The 23945-nt window shown below is 42.2% G+C and overlaps 1 protein-coding gene across 2 annotated transcripts in view; it reads right to left on the bottom strand.

Moving 5' to 3' along the window:
• Positions 1 to 23945, bottom strand: part of PHEX (phosphate regulating endopeptidase homolog X-linked) — a 226497-nt gene that overhangs the window by 144426 nt on the left and 58126 nt on the right. Inside the window, exons 6-11 of one of the 2 annotated variants that reach the window (XM_045471829.1) lie at positions 23570 to 23638; positions 20859 to 20975; positions 17257 to 17340; positions 15917 to 16062; positions 8993 to 9086; positions 6417 to 6545 (exon numbers count right to left, since the gene is read on the bottom strand). In XM_045471829.1, the coding sequence (XP_045327785.1) occupies positions 6417 to 6545; positions 8993 to 9086; positions 15917 to 16062; positions 17257 to 17340; positions 20859 to 20975; positions 23570 to 23638 (639 nt within the window). The remainder of the gene's footprint in view (positions 1 to 6416; positions 6546 to 8992; positions 9087 to 15916; positions 16063 to 17256; positions 17341 to 20858; positions 20976 to 23569; positions 23639 to 23945) is intronic. The other variant, XM_045471830.1, reaches the window with a different exon arrangement.

The following is a 23945-nucleotide window of genomic DNA, read 5'->3' as shown; positions in this document are numbered from 1 at the left end:
AAAGTTTAAAAAAAAAAAAAAAAGCCACACACACAAACCAGAAACCTAGCAAGGCAGGCATCTTTCATGAAAATAGCCTGAGCTGAATCCTGGATAGCACATTCTTTCCTATTCACCACTACTGTGTCCCAGACACCAAGGTCCAGAGGCAATTACTACTTATCATTAGACTCACCCTGGCTTTTGCTGACACCTAGCCAGCTTTACTCCTATATGTTACTTAATGTTACTCACTGCCTATGTTTAAGCTTGGAACCCCTGGCTTTCAGCCTGACCAAGTCCTTTGCAACTTCAAGGCACCGAATGCCTTTAACTTATAGACTCCACTCCACCCAGTCTATGCACCAGTGAGAACCAAGATTTCCAGGTGCTAACCTCAGAGCAGCATCTGGAATTTATCTCCTCCTCTAAGATCATATACCAGGGAACCTGAAACATCCTCACCAAATAGCAGCTTGATTCCAACTCAAAACGCTGGTTCCCAAGCCATGGATCCTGGTATTGCTTGAGTCCATCCCCTCTGATATTAGAGGCCTGCATGAAACCCAGTTGGTCAGGGACCAATGACCCCGCCCTCCCAAACCTGGCTCTAAGCACACTCTCACCCAAGGACTAAGCCCCATCACATGGAACTCAAGGGATCCCTCTTCAATTCTTTAAATAGGCACTATCCAATATGGTAACTACATGTCCAACACGGTAGCCACAAGTGGCCAATGAACACTTGAAATGTGGCTAGTCTGAAGTGAGATGTGCCGTAAGTATAAAATACACGTGAGATTTCAAAGACTTTTAGGGGTGCCTGGGTGGCTCAGTCAGTTAAGTGTCTGACTGGCTCTGGTCATGATCTCACAGTTCATGAGCTCGAGCCCCACAGTGGGCTCTTTGCTGATAGCTCAGAGCCTGGAGTCTGCTTCAGATTCTGTGTCTCCCTCTCTCTGCCCCTCATCCACTCCTGCTCTGTCTCTGTCTCTCAGTCAAAAATAAATAGACATTTAAAAATATATAACATTTATACTTATTACCTGTTGAAATGATAACATTTTGGATATACTTGGTTGAACAAAATATATTATTATAACTAATTCCATTTGTTTCCTTTTACTTTTTTAATGAGGCTGCTAGAAAATGTAAAATCACATATGTGGCTCATATTCAAGTTCTTTTGGCTGGTGCCACTTTAGGTAACAAAGACAACCACTGTCCAAAGAGTTCTGCAACTTCCTATTCTTACTCAACTGGCCTGTCCCACAGCTAGTCCCACATGAGTTAAGGCCCCATCCCACTCTTTGAAAGGCACAAGATTCTTCCAAATGCCCTCTTTGGGTACTTTTGCACTGAACAATTCTCCTTTTTGTACATGCTATTCTTCCCATTTCTAATTAAAATGGTGAAACTCCCATAGTTATGTGTGAGTGAATTAGTCTGAATGTGTATGTGTGTGCCTGTGTGAACATGCACACTTGCATATGGGAAATGGAAAAGAAATAGCAACTTGGAACTGTGTGTTTTCCCCAGTGAAGAGAACCTTGGTTGGCGGTGGGGGGACGGGCTTTCTCCTCTACAAAGAAAACTTCAAAGTGAACTGCTCAGGTCATTGGGCCAATCCCACCATTAAGAGGCTATAGAAACAGATACTGAGAAGTAGGAAGTCCCTTGGAGGAACCTAGGTACCAGTTTTCAAAGGAAAACTAATCAGTTAAAGGGGAAAAAAAAAACAAACAAGAAGCCTGGAGGCCCCCACACAGGGTTTGACAAAGTCCATTTCAAACAATGTAAACAAGGAAATTTTCAATGATTTGAAAAACTGAAGCAGTTACTTGCATTAATGCAACAGGCTTAGGTAAACAAAGTACTGCAGTCTGAGTCACCAGCAGACCCTGCTCACATTAATCACCAGGAACGAGAGTCTGGTGGTAACTACCCAAGAAAATAAATGATACAAAGGTCTTGCTACTCCAAGTGTGGTCCCTGGACCAGCAACATCAGCATGACTTGGGAGCTTGTTATGCAAGTTCTTAGGTCCTAACCCAGACCTAAGGTAAAAAGATCTTTGGTAAAATGCCATGAGATTTTGCATTTTTACAAGATCCTCATTTGATTGGTGTACACATTATAGTCTGACAAGTACCTGAAATGTAACCTTCTGAATGTATTCATATGCTTAGCGATCTTTTTTGTAAATCAAACAATGGCAGCCTTCCTTCTGAGTTAGAGTCTCTGGAATTTGTCCCACTGGGGATCTTTCTGGGTTGTTTTTTTTTTTTTTTTCTTTTTTTCTCCTTTGGGCTGTAGTTAATAACACAGAATGTTTTTCAAGTAAATCAGTGGTTCCAGGTGGTTCTTGGATGAGAGCCCTGTAACAACGCTATAAAAAGCCAGGTATTTCTCTTATAAGTTTCCAACTTAAGTAGTCCCTGAGGCAAATCGCTCAGCTTAAGGGAGGCAAACAATTTATGTAAAATAGATGAGTATCTGCGTTACTATCCCACCACTTCCATGTCCCGTGTATATCAAAATAAGGGGGAAAAGGGCCAAAATCCACTTTATTTTAGAATATTGCACCCTGACACATGAAAAGGGGAGTGTCATACCAAAACTGAGAAAAACAAATTAATCCACATACCTTTCATATTACTTAAAACACTTCTACTGCCAAAAAAAAAAAAAATACACAAAAACAAAAAAAACCTTCGTTATGCCTTGTTTTTATATCCTTCCCAGAGCTTATAATGTTACCTCTGTGAATATCTGATAAATTCTCAATCCATTTACTCTAAGCAAGGAGTGAAAGAAAACACACAATGGGAATATTGAGTATTTTGAAATAAGACATTAATTCTCCAGTGGAATTATTTGCAAGGGAACTTGCAGGTTCAAATATAGTCTCAAACTTGGCAGAAAATTCCTCCAAAGTACCACAAAAACAGCCATAATCCTGGTAAATATACTTAGATTTATGGTATTCCAAGGCAAACTTCAGGAAATACATAGTTATGTATCGTACGGGCCAAGGGCAAACAAACAGCCCGAAGATGGGCCACTTTGGCAAGATTATTTTGAGTCAAAAGCAATCAAAACCTAGCAGATTCAGAAAAGCTCTTCACCTTACCCCTCAGCTGCCCACGTTTACATTGGAAAGGGGAGCCTGTACCTGGAACACAGTTAGTAACAAAGACTCCTCAGTACCTGAGTAATCTATTCGTACAGCAGGGCCACCTTTGTTTTCCAAACATGTCCCTGTCCTGAGCTCAGGAGGTCCTAGAAGCCTCATCTTGCTGGTCTTTAAAATGTCATGTCTGTGTGGATTCTCATATAAAACTAAACGTGGATTTCTCCTGTTAATCTGTCTCATGTCAATTTGATTCTTGGTCCACCTAAAAGGACCTTGAAGGGCAGAGGAAATTCTTCCTCCCCAACCCTATCAACACATAATACCACACAGTTGGTACTATATAGCAGCACATAATACCAACCATTTGAATTGTCATGATTTAACCGGCTTTATGCGTTTGCCTTTAAAATCAGAGTTTGTGGACCTCCTGCATCCAAGTTGCTCATGTATTCGTATCTGAGTGACTACAACAGATTGTTATTAGTGAAGGGGAGCAAAATATACCACCCCAAAATACACCTCTTTGGCATACTGTTTATTTTGGTCTGATTATTTTTGAGAAGGTGCAGACACGGGAATCTCTCAAAACAGAGTAGAAGTTATTCTTTTGTGAGAGAAATTAACATTTATGAGGGAAATCTCCAATGTAAGGGCATCTTCCTCCCTGTACCAGCAAGAGGAGGATGACTCTATCTCTAGAAACTTTGATCAATGGAGAAAGCATGGACTTAAATCTGCAGAATAACCTTCCCTGTGTTTACTGTGCTTTTCCAGGTAACCTACCCAAACCAGCCTGCCCACCCCTGTCCCCACATCTTCTCATCTTTTTCCTTAGCTGGGGATGGTAATTAAAGCCATGGCTTGAGCCATTTCTAGGAGTTCCTCAGTTTTCCTGGGTCTCTTCCTTGTAATTAAAAGATATGCACATTATTAAACTTGTTTGTTTTTCTCTTGTTAATCTTTTATCACAGTGGGGTCTCAAGACTCTAGAGGGGTGGAGGGAAATTCTTTTTCCTCCCCTACACCAGTTAATTGTGCCTTGGTATTTTCCTTCACGACATTTGTAAACCATAATGCATCACAAAGAAAATGCACACACCCCCCAAAAAAAACCCACCGTGGCTAAATCTAAATTTCTAATTCAAAATATACCCTCTCCTCCAGTGCAGCTGAAACAAATGAAGAAGAACACACCGCAAAGGTGAGGATTCTTTAAATTCATAACCTCCAGCTGCATCTAGATCCTTACTGCCTCTGGGCAACCATATTTCCTCAGTTTACTAACTTTCTGCTCCCCTGGACAACTATTTCATATCTTTTCCTCTCTCCTCCAACTATAAATCCCAACCTCTGTCCTCAAGTCAAGACTCATACCCTACTGCTTCCTTGACATCTCCAACTGGAAGTCTGATAACACCTCAAGTTCAACATGGTCACAACTAACTCCCTGATCTCTCCCAAACCCAAACCTGGTTTCCCACAGCATTCTTCTTCTCGGTTAAGAGCAACCCCATGCTTCCACTGAATAAGACTCAAAGCTCTCATTCTTGGATCCCTTAATGAATCTGTCAGCAAATTATGTTGGTTCTACTTCAGAATATATTCAGAATCTAATCTCTTTCCACAACTGCCACTGCTACCACGTGGCTCAAGCTACCATCATCTCTCACCTGGTCCCTCCAATAGTCTTCTAGCTAGTCTGCTGACTTCTGTCCTTAACTCCCTAGTCTCTTCTCAACACAGAAGGAGTCAACATAAGTCAGGTTACATTAAGCCTCTGCTCAAATGCCTGCATTGGCTCCCCACCGCACTCAGGATTCAAGTCCACAGTGGTCCACGGGCCTTACAAAATGCTACCATCCTCTTACTACTGCTCTGCCTGCGGCACCTACTTCTTACCCTCACTCACTCCGCTCCAGCCCCCTGGCTCTCCCTGCTATTCCTTGAACCTTCCAGGCACAACCCAGCCATAGGACTTTTGTTTAATTTTTTTAATGTTTATTTATTTTTGAGAGAGACAGAGAAAGAGAGAGAGAGACAGCACACAAGACAGAGGGAGACACAGAATCTGAAAAGCAGGCTCCAGGCTCTGAGCTATCAGCACAGAGCCCGATGTGGGGCTTAAACCCATGAACCATGAGATCATGACCTGAGCTGAAGTTGGACTCTTAACTGACCGAGCCACCTAGGCACCTCCCAGCCATAGGAATTTTGCCTTAGCTAATCCTTCCACCTACCACACTAAAACAGATAGATACCACATCTAAGTCTCACATTCTACAAATTTTTGCCAAATGTCATCCTCACAGTGAGGCTTTTTGTGACCACCCTATTTAATCCTACAACCACCCCCCCCAACACACCCTCACCTTACAGCTCTCCCAATTCCTCTCTACTCTGATTTCCTTTTTTCTTTTTTCTAGGGTTTACCCATCTTGCAACACATTTGTCTGTCCCCCCACTGATCAGACTCAATGATGTCAGGGATCTTTGATCTGTTCTCTGCTGTATCCCAAGTCCCTTAGAACAGTGCCTGGCATATAATAGGTATTCAACAAGTATCTGTTGAGTAAGTGAATGAAACTAAATCTCATGTTTTATTAGCAGAAAGATCTGGTTGGGCCATTATGCAATTACAGCAACTACAAATCACCACAGATCACAGGTACAGGAAAGCTCATTACACTCCTCATTCCTTTTTTGTATATGCTTAGGAATTTCTGAAATAAATGGATTTCTTCTTAAGTTAATGAAAAAATAGACACAGAGTGTCATCTCTGAAATAAATGTCAACGTTGTGAAGCTTCCAGAAAACAGCATAAGTAGAAAAAAAAAACCTGCATTTTATTTCTATTTCTAAACCATTTAATAGTTGTTAAATATACTACAAATCACTTCACCTCTGGGTCTCCAGCTTCCTCACCTCTATAACAAAGAAGCCTGATTAGGAAACCTTTACCTTTTGTAATTACACTAGTCTAGTATCTAATCATAAAATTGTCTAGGCTGTCTCTGTTCCTAAGCATTGATTTTACACATTTAACTTCCCCAGGAGAAATTCAGATTCTAGGTGACATGATTTCATGCTTGTTTTCTCACTTCTAAATTTTCTTAATTTCCACGGCTATATTCTAGGTTTGAGTTTTTAGTTATAGGAATTCCTCTTTGAAGCCAAACTATTATTATTTTTCTAGATCCATCACTTCAAGAGCTAGAAGGCTGACACCAGCCTGCTGACCACATCCATATGAGATCTGGTGGACTGCCACTGTTTTTATCAGTTGGGTGAGGCAGCACTTACCATTTCCTTCTTATCTTCCTTGAAGTGCACATCCACAAACATTTTTCCAACAACATAAGGGAGGGCACTTTCGATAAAGTTTACACATTTGTCCCACTGAGGCAACAAAGTCGTGGTCCCCTGAATTACCTGTGGGAAATAATTGATCCAGATTGGGGTTTGCTTGGATAAAACCTTTTGCTGAACAAAATTCAAACAACATGAAGAAAACAGTCTACAACACAATGCACACCCCAACCCACATACGTGCGTCAGATGGTAGGGCCAATGGTGAAATGACATGAAGAAATAAATTCTGCTTGTCTCTAGTTATATTTAAAAGTGAATGAAAATATTTTGACAGTGAAAATAATATATTTATCCCTTCCTTTCAATTGTCCCCTTAAATAAAGGATTAGGACAACGGTATAGCTTTTCTAGCCAAGTGTCTAGATAGTCTAACACCTACTGATAACTGAAGTTCTGCTAGGAAAGGTCTAATATCAACCAGTGATCAAAGTTCCTGCCCAGTGAGGGCTTCCCCCGCTCTGGGCAGTACACTTACAAGTCCATTGAGAACAGGGCCCACTGTGAACAACACAAAAGGCATATTTACACTGTGTTATAGCAAAGGACACACCCAGAACCAAGTGAAAAACAGATGTAAATGCTTTTTCCATCTGTCCCAATTAAGCCATTACAAGAAAACATTTACAAACAAGTAAGGAGGTTCCAAAGCAGAACTTGGAAGGTTCAAAGGTTTACTCTTGGTGATGAAAGTAAAGAAATAAATATTGTTTAAATTGTCCTTGGAGGTTCGAAGTTCAGTGCTGGAAATGCAAACTAAAGGCAAGGAGCAAGGAAGGGAGGCGCTGAGCATGGTGGGGGCGCCTTTTCTTTTTTTCTGATTTTTATTTAATTTATTTTTTAAATTTATATCCAAGTTAGTTAGCATATAGTGCAAGGAGCCTCCTAAACAATGTTCCAGCCAGACTGCTGGTGCAGAGCAGACAGGGTTAACACTAGAATTCATCTACTCCTCCCCTTCCTTCTGGCAACACAGCTCCTCTCACAGGTAAGCAATGAATCTATTTTGAAAATCTCTAGAGAAAGAGATCCTACAACTATCTTTGGCAATTCAAGGTCATATTTAGCACTTTACACTCAAGAAACATCCCTAATCATACCTAACCTCAGATTTTCACACACTACTTCTTACACCATTCTCTCTCATTCTTTTCACAGTACAGTTCCAAAGCAGCTGGGTACTATCTTCTATGTGATCCACAGGAGTTAAACACACACACACACACACACACACACACACACACACACACACACACACACGTTTATATATAAATATAAAATCTACTTCTTTTGTAGCTTAACCCTTTGATATGACCTCAAAATATAGTTGGTTTATGCTTTTCGGTACAAAGGTCAATAATCTAGTGACTTTGAGGGCCAAAATGTATCCAAAATAATTGTGTTATTGTTTAGTAGTCATGACCCACCAAAAATTCCTGTACTCACTTCTAATAACCAAAACATCTATGAAATGAAATCACTGCTTATAAAATTTGTCATTCACTTCTAATCGAGAGAACAATAAATTTAAAATACTTTTTATAAGTCACAAGCTATTTAAAATGCAAAAAAAAAAAAAGACAGCCACAAAATCATTAGTCCTCTATTAATTGGAAAATTACACAAAAGCTTCTGACACAAAAACAAAGTAACACCTATGTAAGTGAAGAGGAAAACAAGAGAGGGAAAGAAGCAAAGATCAAAGAACCAGGTCAGGAGGAGAGAGGAAAAGTGTTTCAGGCAGTTGAGCCAGGTCTCTGAGGAAATTTAGGTCTCTTTGACCTAGCAGAATTAGGATAAAATCAAAGACTGAACGAAAGTCAAGATAAAGTTAAAGACCAAAACCTATCCCTGAAGATGAAACTTCACCATCTAATATGTTTATCATGTATATTTTGAATATTCAGAATACCGAAAATGAAAAATAGTTACAAACAGATCAACAGATCACTAAGATATATTAATATTGTAATTAAAGTGACCCAGTTAAAAACATCGGGAAAAATGGGAATAACTTGGTAAGAGGGAGTGGAAACAATACGATGGTCTCTAAGAGACTCTTAAACACAGAGAACAAACTGAGGGTTGCTAGCAGGGTGTTGGGGGAAGGGATGGGCTAAATGGGCAATTAATGAGGGCACTTGCTGAGATGAGCACTGGGTGTTATATGTAAGTGATGATGAGTCATTAAATTCTATTCCTGAAATTACTATTACATTATATGTTAACTAACTTGGAATTAAATTAAAAAATAATAATAATAAGATTGTCCCAAATACTGCCGCAAATATCTTTACACGGCCTCATCAAAGTACAGCTTGAGTGTGCTTTACAGTAAGTACATAAGGTTTAACTTAATAAAAAGAAATAAAGCAAAAAGAGAAAAAAGTAGAACTTGGGCTGCAAAACTCCCTCTGTCCCATCCCTAAAAATGATTTTTATTGGATTAGTTAATACACGACTGTTCTGGCATGTATAAGTTATCCAATGATAATCTTCTTCAAACTTACCCGCGAGAATTCAAGCCACCTATACTGAAAGCGCCTGCTAAGGTTTGGAATTCTGGAGTAAACCATCCTCCACACCAAATAGTTGGCAATGGTCCTGTTAACAGAGAGAAATGCACATTTATTATAATTAGGCTGATATCGGATACTCTGTAGAACACCTTAGGGAAAACTGTTGGCAAAGCTCCATGGAGGGACCTCTTGCTCATACAAAACTATAGAACTTGTACTTGATAAATGACATAAGATGATACAATGTCAAAAAGCTCAATCCAAATTGGCCAGCTTTTCACCACTTAATACAGAGAGATGAAATGAAGATTTCAGCCCGAAGCCTCAGCGTGAACATTTTGCTTTCCCTCTCAGGGCACAGAATCCACTGCTGCCTAGTTCTTCAGGTCTAGAAACTGTTCATATCCCGGAATTACTAGGTGACCTGATAAAATGCAGATGAATTCTTACTTTTGGAAACAAACAGAAATACATTGCTAAAACCACTTATCTAGACTCGCACCCTGGTTCCATACTTACATGAGCTTGAGCTTGTCACTTAACCTTGATCATTTTATCCTTTCTTGTCATACAAGGAGGGTGATCCCTATCTTATAGGGTTACTGTGAGGTTAAAATAAATAACAAAATCCTGGATACAGAGTAAATTCCATACTGTTTGTCGTCATTCTCTTCCAAACATATAAACAATTCATGTAGTGCCTGTAACAGATATTTCTAAAAATCCATTACATTTTGTTCAGTGTCGCCTTTTTCTCTAAGCAAAAGATGCCCTGACCTCAGAAGGATGCGTGATCTGAGTTAATTTCTAACTCAATAGTCATGATGAATTTTTAATGACCCATCCCCTCCTAGCTGTGCCATTACCATGGTGACTAATAACACACATTCCTGGGATGGCTCTTGGGTCACACAGCCATGTAAGAGCCATGTGACACGATGATGATATCCGGCCCATTAAAAACAACCCACACTCTCATTTGCATGGCGCTCTAACCCGGTGGATGCGCATTCTCAGCAATTAAATATATTTCACCATATATACCTAGTACATAGTTATTCTAATACTATAAAAATGGTTATTTTAAGGGTGCCCAGGTGGCTCAGTCGGTTAAGTGGCTGAATTTGACTCAGGTCATGATCTCATGGTTCGTGAGTTTGAGCCCCATATTGGTCTCTCTACTGTCAGCACGGAGCCCACTTCAGATCCTCTGTCCCCTTCTCTCTCTGCCCCTCCCCTGGTCACTCGCTCGCTCTCTCAAAAATAAACATTTAAAAAATAGTTATTTTAATTTACATAGAGATATACTAACGGAATAACATATTAAGAATGTTTTTAACAAATACAGAAATAGGAGTTTCAAAAGATAAAATGAATAGATATTTTCAAAAGTCATTAATTAATCCTTCAAATGCTATTAGTTAATTCTTCAAGACACATTATCGACATAGATTAGGCTAATACAACAATAACGTGGATATAAAGCCACATTTCATATGGCTGTCTTGACTATTTCAAAACATTTTGAACAAATATATGAGCTCTCTCTCCCTCTCTCTCAAAATAAATAAATAAACATTAAAAAAAGATTCAGCTTTGTGAGAGGAACAGGGATGGAGCTGTGCCTAAAGACTAGAAGGTGTAGGACTGTGAGGCAGGATTATGAACTCCGGATGGGCTAAATAATTAGGAATTGCTTGTGTATTGGAGAAAATGGTGAGCAGGGTCATCACTCGCAGAGACAGGCACAAAGTCTGGCCACAGAGAAGACAAGGCAGGCAGCAGTCAGGGCCCAGTGTCTTGAGTGTCAAAGGAGGCGAGCCTGACTGACCCCAACGCCAGGTCTCCACGTTTCCCCTAGGCACAAGAGCTGTGCTGGATCCGCAGGTGAAGAGTAGAAGGAGGTCTGTGGCCAGCAGATACGCTTACATGAGTTCAGAAGGTACTCCCTCGAGGGACAATGATGAGTGAGATTCAGTGGGGAGGTTGTTGAGATAGGCCTGAAGGTGGTTGCTGAAGAAGCAGTGCGGTCCAAGTATGCTGGGGTTTGAGAAGCATGGGCACTGCCACTATAGGAGAGGTGTTCTTGAGCCTATCTTACATATAAAGAAACTTGAGGCCTAGAACCATTAAGTAACTCCTCATGACCACATAGTCAGTGCATCTCCAACTTGGTAGGAACACTTGAGGGGTTCAAAAAGTCCAGATAAATGCTAGGCCACTTTAGACCAATGAAGTCAGGACCTCTATATAGGGTGGGATCCACCATAAATAATGTTTTTAAGTTTCCCCCAGCTGAGCCCAATGTGCAAACAAGGTGGAGAACCAGTGTAATAAGCAATGGAGGCCAGACCACATAGAGGTGTGTCTACCTCGAAAGCCTGTGTGCTTTTCCCGTGCTACACAGTGATAAATTAATGCCTCTAATTCAACAAAGATTTCCTGGCCAGTCAAAAGACCCCAAATGCTTTGCAGAAATCTGTGGGTGCGAAAAAGGAACAGCGTGTGAGGCCTTCATGGGCAAGGCATTACTAAGACGACAGTGTAACAAGACCTCCGTGAGCTGGAAGATGGAGTGCAGGGAAGCTCGCACAGCAAGACAATGGTGCTGATGAGCTGCTCCAGTGCTTTATAAATATACCGACGGAGTGCTAGAAGCGCAGCTTTCCAGTGCTAATACTACCACGCCAGAAACAGATCTGACCGTAATGACTGAATCACTGCCACCTAATGCTCACATATATCAAAAAACAAAACAAAAATCAGATTCAGCAACAGTCCTTTAAAATAATACATAATATCTTTTTTTTTTTTTCAAAAAGCATTTGCAGCAGCATGGTAATTTCCCCAAATGGCAATAAATAAAACAGAGGAAAGTAAAACATCTCGGGAGAGAATCCGCCATTGAGAGCGCAACATGAAATAATTTCCCAAAGCCTCTGACTGGGAAGAGATTTTTGAAGAAGCTTTTGCTGTCCTTTGTCAATTAGTGACAGCTTACATTTGTTTGCATTTAAGAGAGCATTAAGTGCCTTTTTTGATCCTCATGACAATGCTAGGGGATGGTCATTATCCTCATTATCAAACAAAGAAAACAGAGTTCAAGGGACTAGCAATTACGTGGCAAATCCAGAACTAACATTTGCTCTTCAGGTCCTCTAAGCCAAACTACCTGAGGTAAGCCAAACAGGTTCTTCTCAAAGCTTCTCAAAGCCAAAGAGATCTTCCCAAATCCTAGAGGCTGCTCAAAGGTACACTTAAGGCAGTGGTTCCAAAGTGTGCCCCCAGACCAGCAGCTACAGCATCACCTGAGAACTTGATAGAAAATCCCTAGGCCTCACTTCAGATCTAATCAATCAGAGCTATGGGATGGGACCTAGCAGTCTATTTTAACAAGCCCTTCAGGGAGTGCTGATGCTTGTCAGGCTTGAGAACCACTGGTCTAGGAAAACTCTATCTCCTCATCTTTCTGCAAACACAGCTAAACTAGGACTTTCCAAATCCCAGATCAGTGCTTCTTAAACTTTCATGTGTATATGAATCCCCTGGGGATCTTACTAAATTGCAGTAGGTCTGGAGTGGAGCCTGATTTCTGCATTTCTAACAAACTCTCAGTCCAGGCCCATATTGGTCTCCATGGGTCATACTTTGAGCAACAAGGCCCTAGATCACCCTCAGCAGCGCTGAGCCCTGTAAGAGGTCCACATAACAACACATTTTCCAGGTCAGCCTCTACGACCCTATGTTCATTAAAAATCATCTCACTGTACACCGTGCTTGCTTTATATTAAACTAATACTGAAGACAGGAAAGATCACAGAGGCTTGGCAAAATCTCCAAGGGTTTGCTTTAGGCCAGCCTGCTTAAAAAACAAAACAAAACAAAACAAAACAAAGCACGATGCAGATGATCTCTAGGAGACCAGGTCTTGCCAGGAAGACCCCGAGAAAAATCTCTATAAACCCATCCTTCCTCGGCCTCTCCCCTCCTTCCATTTTGCTCCTCAGACCAAATTAGATGGTTGATTGTCTGAGGTAGCAGCAAGTCTGGAGTCGGGAGAGATCTGATGGGAGGACAGAAGGGGAGGGACATCTGCAGCACCTCTCAACCAGTGACATACTAGTAAATGTTTCACAACTGGCTTTCCAAGGGGGGGGGGGGGGGGGAAACACTTGCTTTGTAGAATTTGCCGATTTCCATGGTGTGAATATTCCCACCAGAGTTGATTTCAAACTGTTCACATGAGATCACTCAACAGTGAGCTAGGAAGAGACGGGCATAACCTGAGGGACCTAGCACATCACAGTGTCTTCACCCCTTCCACCTTGACCGCCAACTCCTTTTCACTAGAGGCAGCCTCTTGTGCCTCCAAATGGCCCTGCCCTGGCCACTGACTCCCTGAACTGCAAGGGCCAATGCAGCCTCTGGCACCACCTCTGGGAGATGCCATTGCTCTAGTTTTGCACCATGCACCATCATTTGCCAGGGAGCAAGTGCCACTGCCCCCACAGCCATTGGGTCAGAAGGAAAACCCTAATACCACGAGGCTGCCAGGGGGCATGCTGTAAGAGGGGAAGCAGCAGTCGAGCAATGACCAGCCGATATCAACCCAGGATGGCCTTTAACCAGGAAATGCCAGGGGAACTATCTCCAAAACTAGCAGTGAAATGTCTGAAAAGGGTCTCTTTTCCATACAGGGACATGTATGTAAGAGACAGGACGTAGAAATGAGGGTGGCCCAGTTTAGAATCTCAGCTCTACCTCTGCATCAAGGTATGTGCTGCAGAAATCCCTTTCCCTCAGCTTCTTCATCTGTAAAGTGGGAACAAGACTTGGTTTTTTTTTTTTTTTAAGATCAAAGATAACTATTTGGGTGCCTGGGTGGCTCAGTTGGTTAAGCGTCTGACTTCGGCTAAGGACATGATCTCACGGATTGTGGGTTCGAGCCCTACGTAGGGATTTGTGTTGACAGCTCAGAGCCTGGAGCCTGCTTCGGATTCTGTGTCTCCCTCTCTCTCTGTTCCTCCCCCACTGACGCGCTCTCTCTCTCTCCCTCTCTCTCTCAAAAACAAATAAAACATTAAAAAAAAAAGATCAAAGGTAACTATTAATCATAATGGTGGTTAACATGAATAAGTCTTCAAAGGTAGTGACATGATGGGGAAAGATAGGGTAAAATAGCTAGAGAGGGAAAGGTTAGGACTTGAGATCTCTGAATGTAGAAAAAATATATATATTTTAAAACAGTGCTGGGAATGTCTGACCATGAGAAAAACTCCTTCAGGACTGACCATCAGAAAAGCTCCCTCAGACGTAAAGTTTTTCTTAAAATTGTAACAAACACTACCTACTCCCCTGTCATGTTTCCCACGGAAATGAACAACTCAGCACCTACAGTTATCAGGCCAACAAAGAAAAGAAGTGGGGAGGGACGGACCAAAACCCTATAAAATAAAGTCCTTTGCCCATAGTCAGGGGTCCTCACTTTCAAATGCCCCCTCTCCAGAAAGAGAGCTTTTGTGCTATTCTTACTTTTGCTATTCTGGCTTTTTAATAAACTTTTGCCTGCTGCTAATTTTATTTGGTGTCCACCTCTTCATTCTCTGAAGCAGCTACACGGTGAACCCTGGGTACTGAGGTAAAAATCCTGCAATGGTAAGAGTCCCGGCCCAAAAAAAACAAACCACTAACTGAAAGACTCTCCTGGGGTTCTCTTTGAAGTACGGATTCTGGGGACTTGCCTCAGAACTACTGCACCAGCCCCTGTGGAGGAGGGGCCTCGGGAAAGAGGCCCAAAGAGGCCCTTTTCCCAAGGGCCCAAGTGACAAGGTGATGCTGCCAGCATTGCTGGTCTAGGGAGCACACCTTGAATAGCCAGTCTCCACCCCACACAGACATTCACCTAGCTCTAGACTCAACTTTCACTTGGAAAATTTTCATAGGATCACTGCTTATCTCTAAGTGGCAGAATTTTCAGTAGATTTATTATCTCTTCTCTCCCTTTCCTGTATGCTTTCCTCAATGAACACATATTCCCTCTATCATGAGAAAATATCATCTTAAAAGGAAAAGCAGCTCTTCCAAAGTGCTGAAGTGTTCCCACAAGTAGGGATGGATGCTGAAGTTTATTTCTAGGATTTCTGCAGATGTCTTTTCTTTTTTAACATAAGTCCCGGCAAGATAGCCTTGTCTGAGTCCAAATAAGAAAATATGATTTTTAATTATGGCCTGGCAATTAGCCTAGTAAACTGCCTTTGAAAATGACTTGACCATTCTGTGCTTCATTTTCTATAGTCAAATCTGAATGGCTTCATCAAGATGTACAATTCTCTTTCACGGGCGTTTTCAGGATTTCCTTGTTTTGTAGTGCTGAAGTAGCAAAGCAACAAATTCTAAAACATGCTTTAAAATAAGGAAAACCAGACAGTTCCTGAAGTTGTTTCATCCGTCCAATTTTTCCACGGCTGTCAGAGTACTCTTATTCAGCACAGGGGCTTCAGTAATATTGCAACAAAGGGGCTTAAAGGCTAAACAGAAACCAGGGGAAAAAAAGGCAGCAAAGGACAAAGAATGAACTGGCAAAAAAAATATATTCATATAGAAAGCTCAGAAAATAATATCGTTATATAACTAGTTCCCAAAACTAGGAAACAATTTAGGTTTTCAGACAGAAAATATGGAGAAAGATGAGAAATAAGGAGCAAAAACATTGTGTATTTGCTGCTATCACAGTAAGTAAATTACATCAGATGATCATTTTGGCCAATTTGTCACAAGGGGCACCACGATTTTCCCTAAGACTCTTTTGATGTAACTTTCTTTAACAACAGTTATACCAAAGATATTCGAGGAAAGGCTTTATAATGTAAAAAAGAAAAACAAAAGTCACAATAAAATGCAAAAGAAAGCTCTTACTTCTTCCGCTCAGAGCCTAATATCCTAAACAAATCCTTAAAGTACTGCGGGACACGGACAACCACGGTCTCTGAAGGGTCAATGTCTTTCAGACCTGGGTAGAGTCTAGAATCGATGACCTTCTTGATGTAGCCCAGCCAGTCAAACTGAGGAGAGAGAGAAAAACATCGACTGAGAGAGCATCTGTTGGGCAGCAACCAAGGAGAAAGGCAAATATAGTTGGCTGAACATAGTCCATCGCTTGTAATGGATTTGTGACCAAAGTTAGAGATGTAACTGCTCAAATCTACAAAAGAAATGACTGGTCACTGCCACCCAGACCTACTGCCTGAATCATATATTCCACACGTGCTCTGTACCATCTGCCCAGACAGCACACCCCCTCACACGGTGACAGGCACAGTCACTCACTCCCTGGCCCCTCCGGCACCCTCCCTCTCTCCTTAGCTCTCCCTCCTTCATTCTCTACCCCCACCTGGACTCCTTCCTCCCATTCCTTTCCCCACACACTCCATCCTTGTGCTTACCCTCACCCCTGCCCCCTGCCCCCATTCACTCGTGTCCACACACAGATGCCCCACATACTACTGGCCTCCCCTCTGGTGCAGCCTTTCTTACACAGGGAAAAATAGGCAGCAACAACAAGTAACATGTGTCCCCTCTTCAGAGCATCACTAACTTGGTGTTTTTAACCGGCTACCCCAAAAGTCATTTCTTGTCTTTTTCTTTTTTTCCTCCCTTTCCTGTATCCACTATTGAAATGGAAAACCAGTTAGTCACTTGTGGCCTCCCCTGTAGGCAAGGGATGGCCATGGTTCCCAATCTTACTCAAGAAATAAAGGGAAGATATGTGGGAATATCCTGGAAAAGCTTCGTGGTTGGTTTTTTTTTTTTTTTTTTTCCTGCTAAAAGAGACAGACATGGCTATCCTGGCCCTTCCCCTTTCTTCCTGACCTGATGGCAGTCACCTCGCAGCCATGAGTCATCACACAGGAAGTCAAGAAGCCAACAGACTTAGGAGAGTGGAGTGGAAAGAACAAAACGTTGGTCTTTGACAACACTGTTAGCCAGCAAGAGCAATACCAACAGCCACCTACGTTTAGACTTTTGTCATGTAAGAAAATGGGCTTTAAGTTTTTAAGCCACTCCTGGGAAGGTTTTCTGTTTCCTACAAAAGAAAGCATCCTGAGGCACAAAGGATATCCTATGTGGTGAGTGACAAATAGGATGATAACCAATAAGAGTGGTAGGTTTCACAAGGCAAAAGTTTACACACACGATGCAAAGTCACTCGTAAAATGACCAGTTAAGATAAAATTTCCTAGATCATTTTCACCAACCTGAGGAATCATAGCACTCAGCTGGGAAATGTTCATTTTGTTATACATGGCCTCACTGGTTCGGTTTTCATGTGGAATCATTATCTGTTGGAAAGAGGCTTTGGTTATTTTTTCAAACAAACCATTTCTTGATGCATGACTACTTTCTACATGTGCCAAAACATCTGCCTAGTATCATAAAGGTTTTCAAGATTTCGGTGCAGTGCTGAACTTGGGAGACGGGGGGGGGGGGGGGGGGGGGGGGGGGGGGGGGGGGGCACATCACTTTAGGCAAAATTAGCATTACAATAATAAAAAGAAACTTTCCTGTCCTGTTCAGTGTGAAACACTGTCCTCACCATAAAAACAACTTCCCAAATCCTTTCCTCACTTGTAATGTGGTCGGACAAAAATCTATTACTGGCTCAGGTTTGATAGCCCAAGTGAGATTAGGCAACTAAGACACACATCCAGCTTCACCTGTGGTATCCAGATAATGATTCGAATAGCTCGTGAACCACAGACCATCCCTTCATCCCTCGGAGCCTATTTTCACTAAAGAGCACTGGACTATCAGGATACCACTGCCATCTGTGATCATTCTGTCGACAGCTCATTATCTCCCCTCCCCTCTTTCCTCTGCTTTCTCTGGCCTTGAGATTCCCCTGTCACCACTGCTCGGGGAATGAGTTCAGTTACCACTCAAATACATATTTCTAAGTCTACATGTCCGGCCTTGATTCTTCACACACTTTCTACTCCCAATACTCAGGCCCTTGGCCACTGTGCCAGTACCAAATCTAAGCTTCTAGCCTCTGCTGTGATGAATCTAAGAAGAGCAGCAATGATTATCTTCCTCAAGGGCCACCTTAATCACTTCCATAGACAGGAAGTAGCTCCCCATAGCCCTAAACCACGTCATGCTTTTGCCATAAGGCCCTCCATCATCTGACTCCCTTGCATTAAACTTGTCACCTCCTACCTCACGTCTCATGCAGGACTCTCCTGCCCTGGCACCCCCATCCACCATCACCACTCCCATAGTTTGAACTATGATTCAATACTTTGCCCAACATTCATTTTTTCTGTCAAACGTTCCCAATTAAACTCTACTTCACTCTAATTACAAGGGCCACTCCATCAACAAGACCTCCATTTGTGCACACTTCTTTCTAGCTGGTACTGGTTAAATGAACACTTGCATGGCTAGATTGATACGGACTTTTTGTGCTTGGCTAGGTTGTCCTGTCTCCCCAGATTCAGAAGTTTCCCTAGTACTACGTGTCCCACTAATTTTAAATGACCTAGGCGTGTACAAGATGGGAGGTGAGAGTTACTGGCTGGCCAAAAATCCACGCACCATAGATTTTTCAAGACAAAATCACAGAGGGCTGAGTGATCGACATCGGCCCCCTCTTTTCGAAATGCTTCAGTGCCCTCAGCTTCTCCCTCCTCACCCTCCACAGGAGAGACTTCATGAATCTTACAAACACCTTCCTGGATCTGTCTGAATCGTCGTTGCCTCAGAGAAGTCTCTCCTCCCTCTCTACTAGGGCTCACAGCCCCAGACTGAAGCCCTTTGGCCTCAGAGCTGTTTTCAGCTCTCTGCCAACTACTTCCCCCCACCCAGTGGACTTGTCACTTCATTTAGCCTCTCAGCAATTCCCAGTCTTGCCTCAACCCAGCTGTTGTTAGTTCCCTTTTTGGTCCAAATCCCTGGCTCAGGGCAAGGCCTTCTCCCCCTATATCAGAGGTTCAGTCCAAATTAGAGCTCTGGGTCTCCTATTTGCCTGGGGAGGGAATCCAGATGGCCTCTAGAAATGACTTAGAGGCCCAGTCTTTGACTCCACAACATCTGCAGCCGTCTTCACACACTCTTCAAAGGTAACTGCAGGAATGAACTTTTTGTTCTGCAAGTAGGAGTTTGGAGAGAGGTACCAAGTACATCACTTCAGCTGAGAGAAACGAATTCCTCCTGACCCTTATCAATTATCCCTACTCCATACCTGAACACCATACCACCACTTTGCCTAACACCAAACCAAGCAGCACTTGGACTCACATGCAACTCCATATTTTTACCAACTTCTATTATAAAAGACTACACTCCATATGCAAGATCTTCTTGATAAAAGTATCATTTTTTTTTGTCCACTACAAGGTATCCCCACAAGCAGATTTTACATTTGCTCCCTCTGGTCCTGAGAACACATAGGGATTTAATACTTTGCTTCTTCTACAAAAGAAGTTATATTCTTTTTTTTAATTCTTTTTTTTTAACATTTATTTTTATTTTTGAGAGACAGAGAGAGACAGAGCATGAGTGGGGGAGGGTCAGAGAGAGAGGGAGACACAGAATCTGAAGCAGGCTCTAGACTCTGAGCTGTCAGCACACAGCCCGACATGGGGCTCGAACTCACGGACCGCGAGATCATGACCTGAGCCCAAGTCTGATGCCCAACAGACTGAGCCACCCAGGTGCCCCGAAAAGAAGTTATATTCTGAACAAAGCTAACCACTGAGGATTTCTCATTGTTCTCCCTCAAGTTTGTTCCTAGGTCTGTACCCTGAATGTGAAAGAACTTAAAGTTACTTACACAGAACATAGCATTTACATGTGGCAAGAGAAGAATAAAAAACAGGATTAGGTACAAGGTCGCACCAGGAAAGCAGCTAAAAAATGCTTAGCAGCATGCCCTATACACTTTCTACATCAAATTATGTATCAAATATCTAGTTTGGGTACAGACTTCCCAAAGCCCCAATCTTAGGTCAGACTGATCCTGAGTGGGAATGATATAAAGAATAGACTAGATTTAAAAAGTCAGTTAAGTGTCCAACTTCGGCTCAGGTCATAATCTCGTGCTTCGTGGGTTCGAGTCCTGGGTTGGGCTCTGTGCTGACAGCTCAGAGCCTGGAGCCTGTCTCGGATTCTATGTCTCCCTCTATCTTTGTCCGTCCCCCATTCATATTCATTCATTCATTCATTCTCTCTCTCTCTCTCTCTCTCTCTCTCTCTCTAACATAAATAAAAAACTTTAAAAAAATAAGCTTCCCTCAAGCCAAATCCATACAGATTTATTAACCAACTATTCTTCTATAGGAACCACACAGAATTTTTTTTTAGGAAAACATAGAGGATCTCCCTGGTGCTATTCTTTGGCCACAGCTGAGCAGCATCTGGACTTTGGGCTTCAAGCAGGGAGACAGAAGGAGTGAAGAGCTCTTCTCTCTTTCATGGTTCTTCCTGTTACTTCCCAGAAGGGATGCTATTAGTTATACCTTGGACCCAAAGGACAATGCCACAGAATGCTATTTTTATATTTATTTTCACTCGTGATATACTTCTTTTAAAATAAGGGGGATGGGGCGCCTGGGTGGCGCAGTCGGTTAAGCGTCCGACTTCAGCCGGGTCACGATCTCACAGTCCGTGAGTTCGAGCCCCTCGTCGGGCTCTGGGCTGATGGCTCAGAACCTGGAGCCTGTTTCCGATTCTGTGTCTCCCTCTCTCTCTGCCCCTCCCCCGTTCATGCTCTGTCTCTCTCTGTCCCAAAAATAAATAAACGTTGAAAAAAAATAAAATAAGGGGGAAAATAAGAAAGAGATTTCACATTAAGACTTACCTCGGCTATCTTAATTTCCAGTCTAAGCACTGACTTCATGTCATGCTCCGCTCGGGAGCTATTAGCTCCCAAAAGCACAGCAGTATCCACCATGAACTTGTAAAGGGCATCCCGATACTACAAGAGATAAAGAAGCAAGTGACCATGACAAGAGCCTATTCAAAAGTATGTTTCAGGGACACGGAAAGACAGAAACAGCAGGTGGAAATAAATGTTCTTCATTTTCACTCTGTACTCAAAGTATAGTACAGGCATTCGGCAATACCAACCACCCACCTACCACTTTGAGAGAAAGAAGAGTACAGCTACTTGTGTACTGTTTCCATGAGAGACAGAGATGTCCAGCCACCAAGGGTCAAGAGAACTAGTTTTCTGGCAACCAGTGATATTATGGATACATGAAACATCTCCAAATGAGCCCAGAATAGAAAGCTAAAGGTCAGACTCCTCTTTCCAAGCAAGTGAGGCTTTAATAAAATAATGGGAAAGACCCGTTGCTAAAAGCAGGAGGCATGATCCATGAAGACTAGTGGAAACTGTGATTTATTCTCTTCTGGCTCAATTTACCCACCTTCACATTAAGAAATTAAAGACCTGTGATTGCAGCCCTGTCCTTTAAATTTTGTATGGATTTTACAAAGTTTTCCTCACTGCTCAGGTAACAAAGAAGAGAAGAGAGGAATGATAAAGAGAAACCCAGCAAACAGCATATACCCAGTTTCCTCCTTGCATGTTCATATACCCATTTTCAGGCTATTCACAGGTCATTGGAGACGGACCCTACTCTGTGGGAACTGTGGAAGTTTGTGGAGGGTCATCTCTCCTTTCAGATATATTTGTGAGAACTCAAAACCCCACATAATAAATTATCTCATAGTTCTGTTATGGGACTAAGATTTCTTCCTAACAGACACTTATGACCTTGAGACCAATATAGTGCTTGCAGATAGCAGGGCCTTAACAAATATTTGTTAATCAGTAAGCAAGTTTTGCAAATAGTCTTAATTAGAAACAATGTTTTGTAATTCCCAGTTCAACTTAAGAAATTATTTAGTCAATCAATACATGTATAAAAGGTCTTGCTAGGCATTCGGTGCTTATGGGGGGTTACAGATGAAAAATTACATAATGCATGAGTCTGGGTTCTCAATGGGTGATCCAGGGAGGGAGATAAACATGTAATTATTAACTCTAACATTAGAGAGACAAAAATAAGTTCTTTAACAAAGCTGCTAAGGGTTTGCAAACTCAAGAACTGAAGAAGAATTCCAGCCTGGAAAAACCGGCACAGCGCACTTGAAGGAGACAGATTCAGGAGCAGTGAAGAGTCCTCCTGTGTGTTGAGTAAGATGCCTTTGTTGGGGGAAAAGTAAAAGTATATCAGACAGCAAAAGTGCTTTGAGATCATGTCATGAAGAGACCTTGAAATCCCTCTAAGGAACTCAGAGCTTAGTGCATGAGCAGAAGCATGCTGGGAGCTGTATTTTGAGAAGGGGTCTTGTCCAGTGGTGCTAAGGAGGCAATGAAATGAATAGGAGGAGGTAACAGTTAAAAGGCTACTTATTGTAGTCAAGTCGAGAGTTAACAAGGATCTGACCTAAGGCACTACAAATAGAAAGGAGGGACCAGAGATTAAACAGAGATTTTTAAGTGTCTGACTCTTGGTTTTGGCTCAGGTCATGATCTCGCAGTTTGTGAGTTTGAGCCCCCCATCAGGCTCTGTGCTGACAGCGTGGGGCCTGCTTGGGATTCTCTCTCTCTTCCTCTCTTTCTGCCCCTTCCCCATGAGTGCTGTCTCTCTCAAAAAACAAACAAAAACCGTAACAAAACACAACAAAAAACAACCTTCTTTGATAAGTGTCCTCACAAAGAAAGTTAGTTGCTGAAGATCTTACCTAGCTTCCTGCCCTTCATTCAGAACCTTCCAGTTACAGGATTTAGTATCAGCAAAGATGCAAGGACTTCCATTGTGAGCCAACACTTCTAAGTTCCTACATTCTTAGGCTGGCCCAGAAACCAGTGAACTCCCTAGTCAAGGGTCCCCTGGATCTGAGGGTCCTTTGGAAGTTCAACCAAGTTTCCAAAGTGAATTGCAAGTGTCAGGAGTGACGCAGTGCTACTCCAATCTCCAAGAACCTACCAGGTTTCCAAGCCAACCCAAGAAGTCTATCGGAACTGATCCCATCTAGTTCTCATTAACCTTACATTAACCTGTGGCACCTGTTAGGAAAACAGATTCCTGGGCCCCACTTCAAGTCTCCTAAATCAGACTCTCCTGGGCTGCAGCCCAGGAATCAACATTCAATAGGAAGTTCCCAGATGATTCTTAAGCCATACAATTTGAGAACCACTGGTTAACTATGTCAACACAGTTAACACCCCCCCCCCCCACCACCACCACCACTTTACTTCTGCAATGTAGAATGAGCTCTCTACAGTTCTGACTGCAAGCTCATTTCTTGGTTACTTCATTTGGGTGTGCTGTATCCCCAGCTTGATCAACAGGACACTGAGCCTTGATGCCCAGACTTCCAGAAGACAGGGAATGCCATTTGTTTGCCTGAATAAAACACCTCTGTTTCCTGCACTGGGAATATGGTCATCCAATAGTCACATTGCTCATGGCCAGTAAAGAGTCAGGGATTTTACAACAATTTATGAACCCAACAACAGTCTGACAAGGTGCAGAGTTCAACATGGGTAAAACTTACAGACTTGGCTTCTGTGCTATTATCGAGGTAATCTTCCCTCACAGCTAGGGAGAGAGTTGCTTGGTCCAGCTGTTGAGACAAAAGAGAAAGCATTCTGTTTGTAATGTAAATTCTTACAAACCCTTTTAATAAGAGTCATGAGATCTGCATTCCAGTCATAGTGTGAGTCTCTGTCACCATTACACAAATAGTTGAATGCACTCAGAGCTACATGCAAACAGGTACTTCAGCAATGACAGAAATTATAAAATGTCAGAGACCTGCCCTTGCTCCATGGTTTCTAATCCTTTTGAGGTTCTATCAATACTGAATAGCATCAAGGCTTTCTGAGTTGAAATAGGTCTTGGAAATGATTTGGTTTTCCCCCTTCTTGTGG

The sequence above is a fragment of the Leopardus geoffroyi genome, chromosome X (genome assembly GCF_018350155.1).
Source record: "Leopardus geoffroyi isolate Oge1 chromosome X, O.geoffroyi_Oge1_pat1.0, whole genome shotgun sequence".
Classification (NCBI taxonomy): domain Eukaryota; kingdom Metazoa; phylum Chordata; class Mammalia; order Carnivora; family Felidae; genus Leopardus; species Leopardus geoffroyi.
Note: the sequence above shows the minus strand (reverse complement) of the source record. Positions and strands in the feature narration are given on the sequence as shown.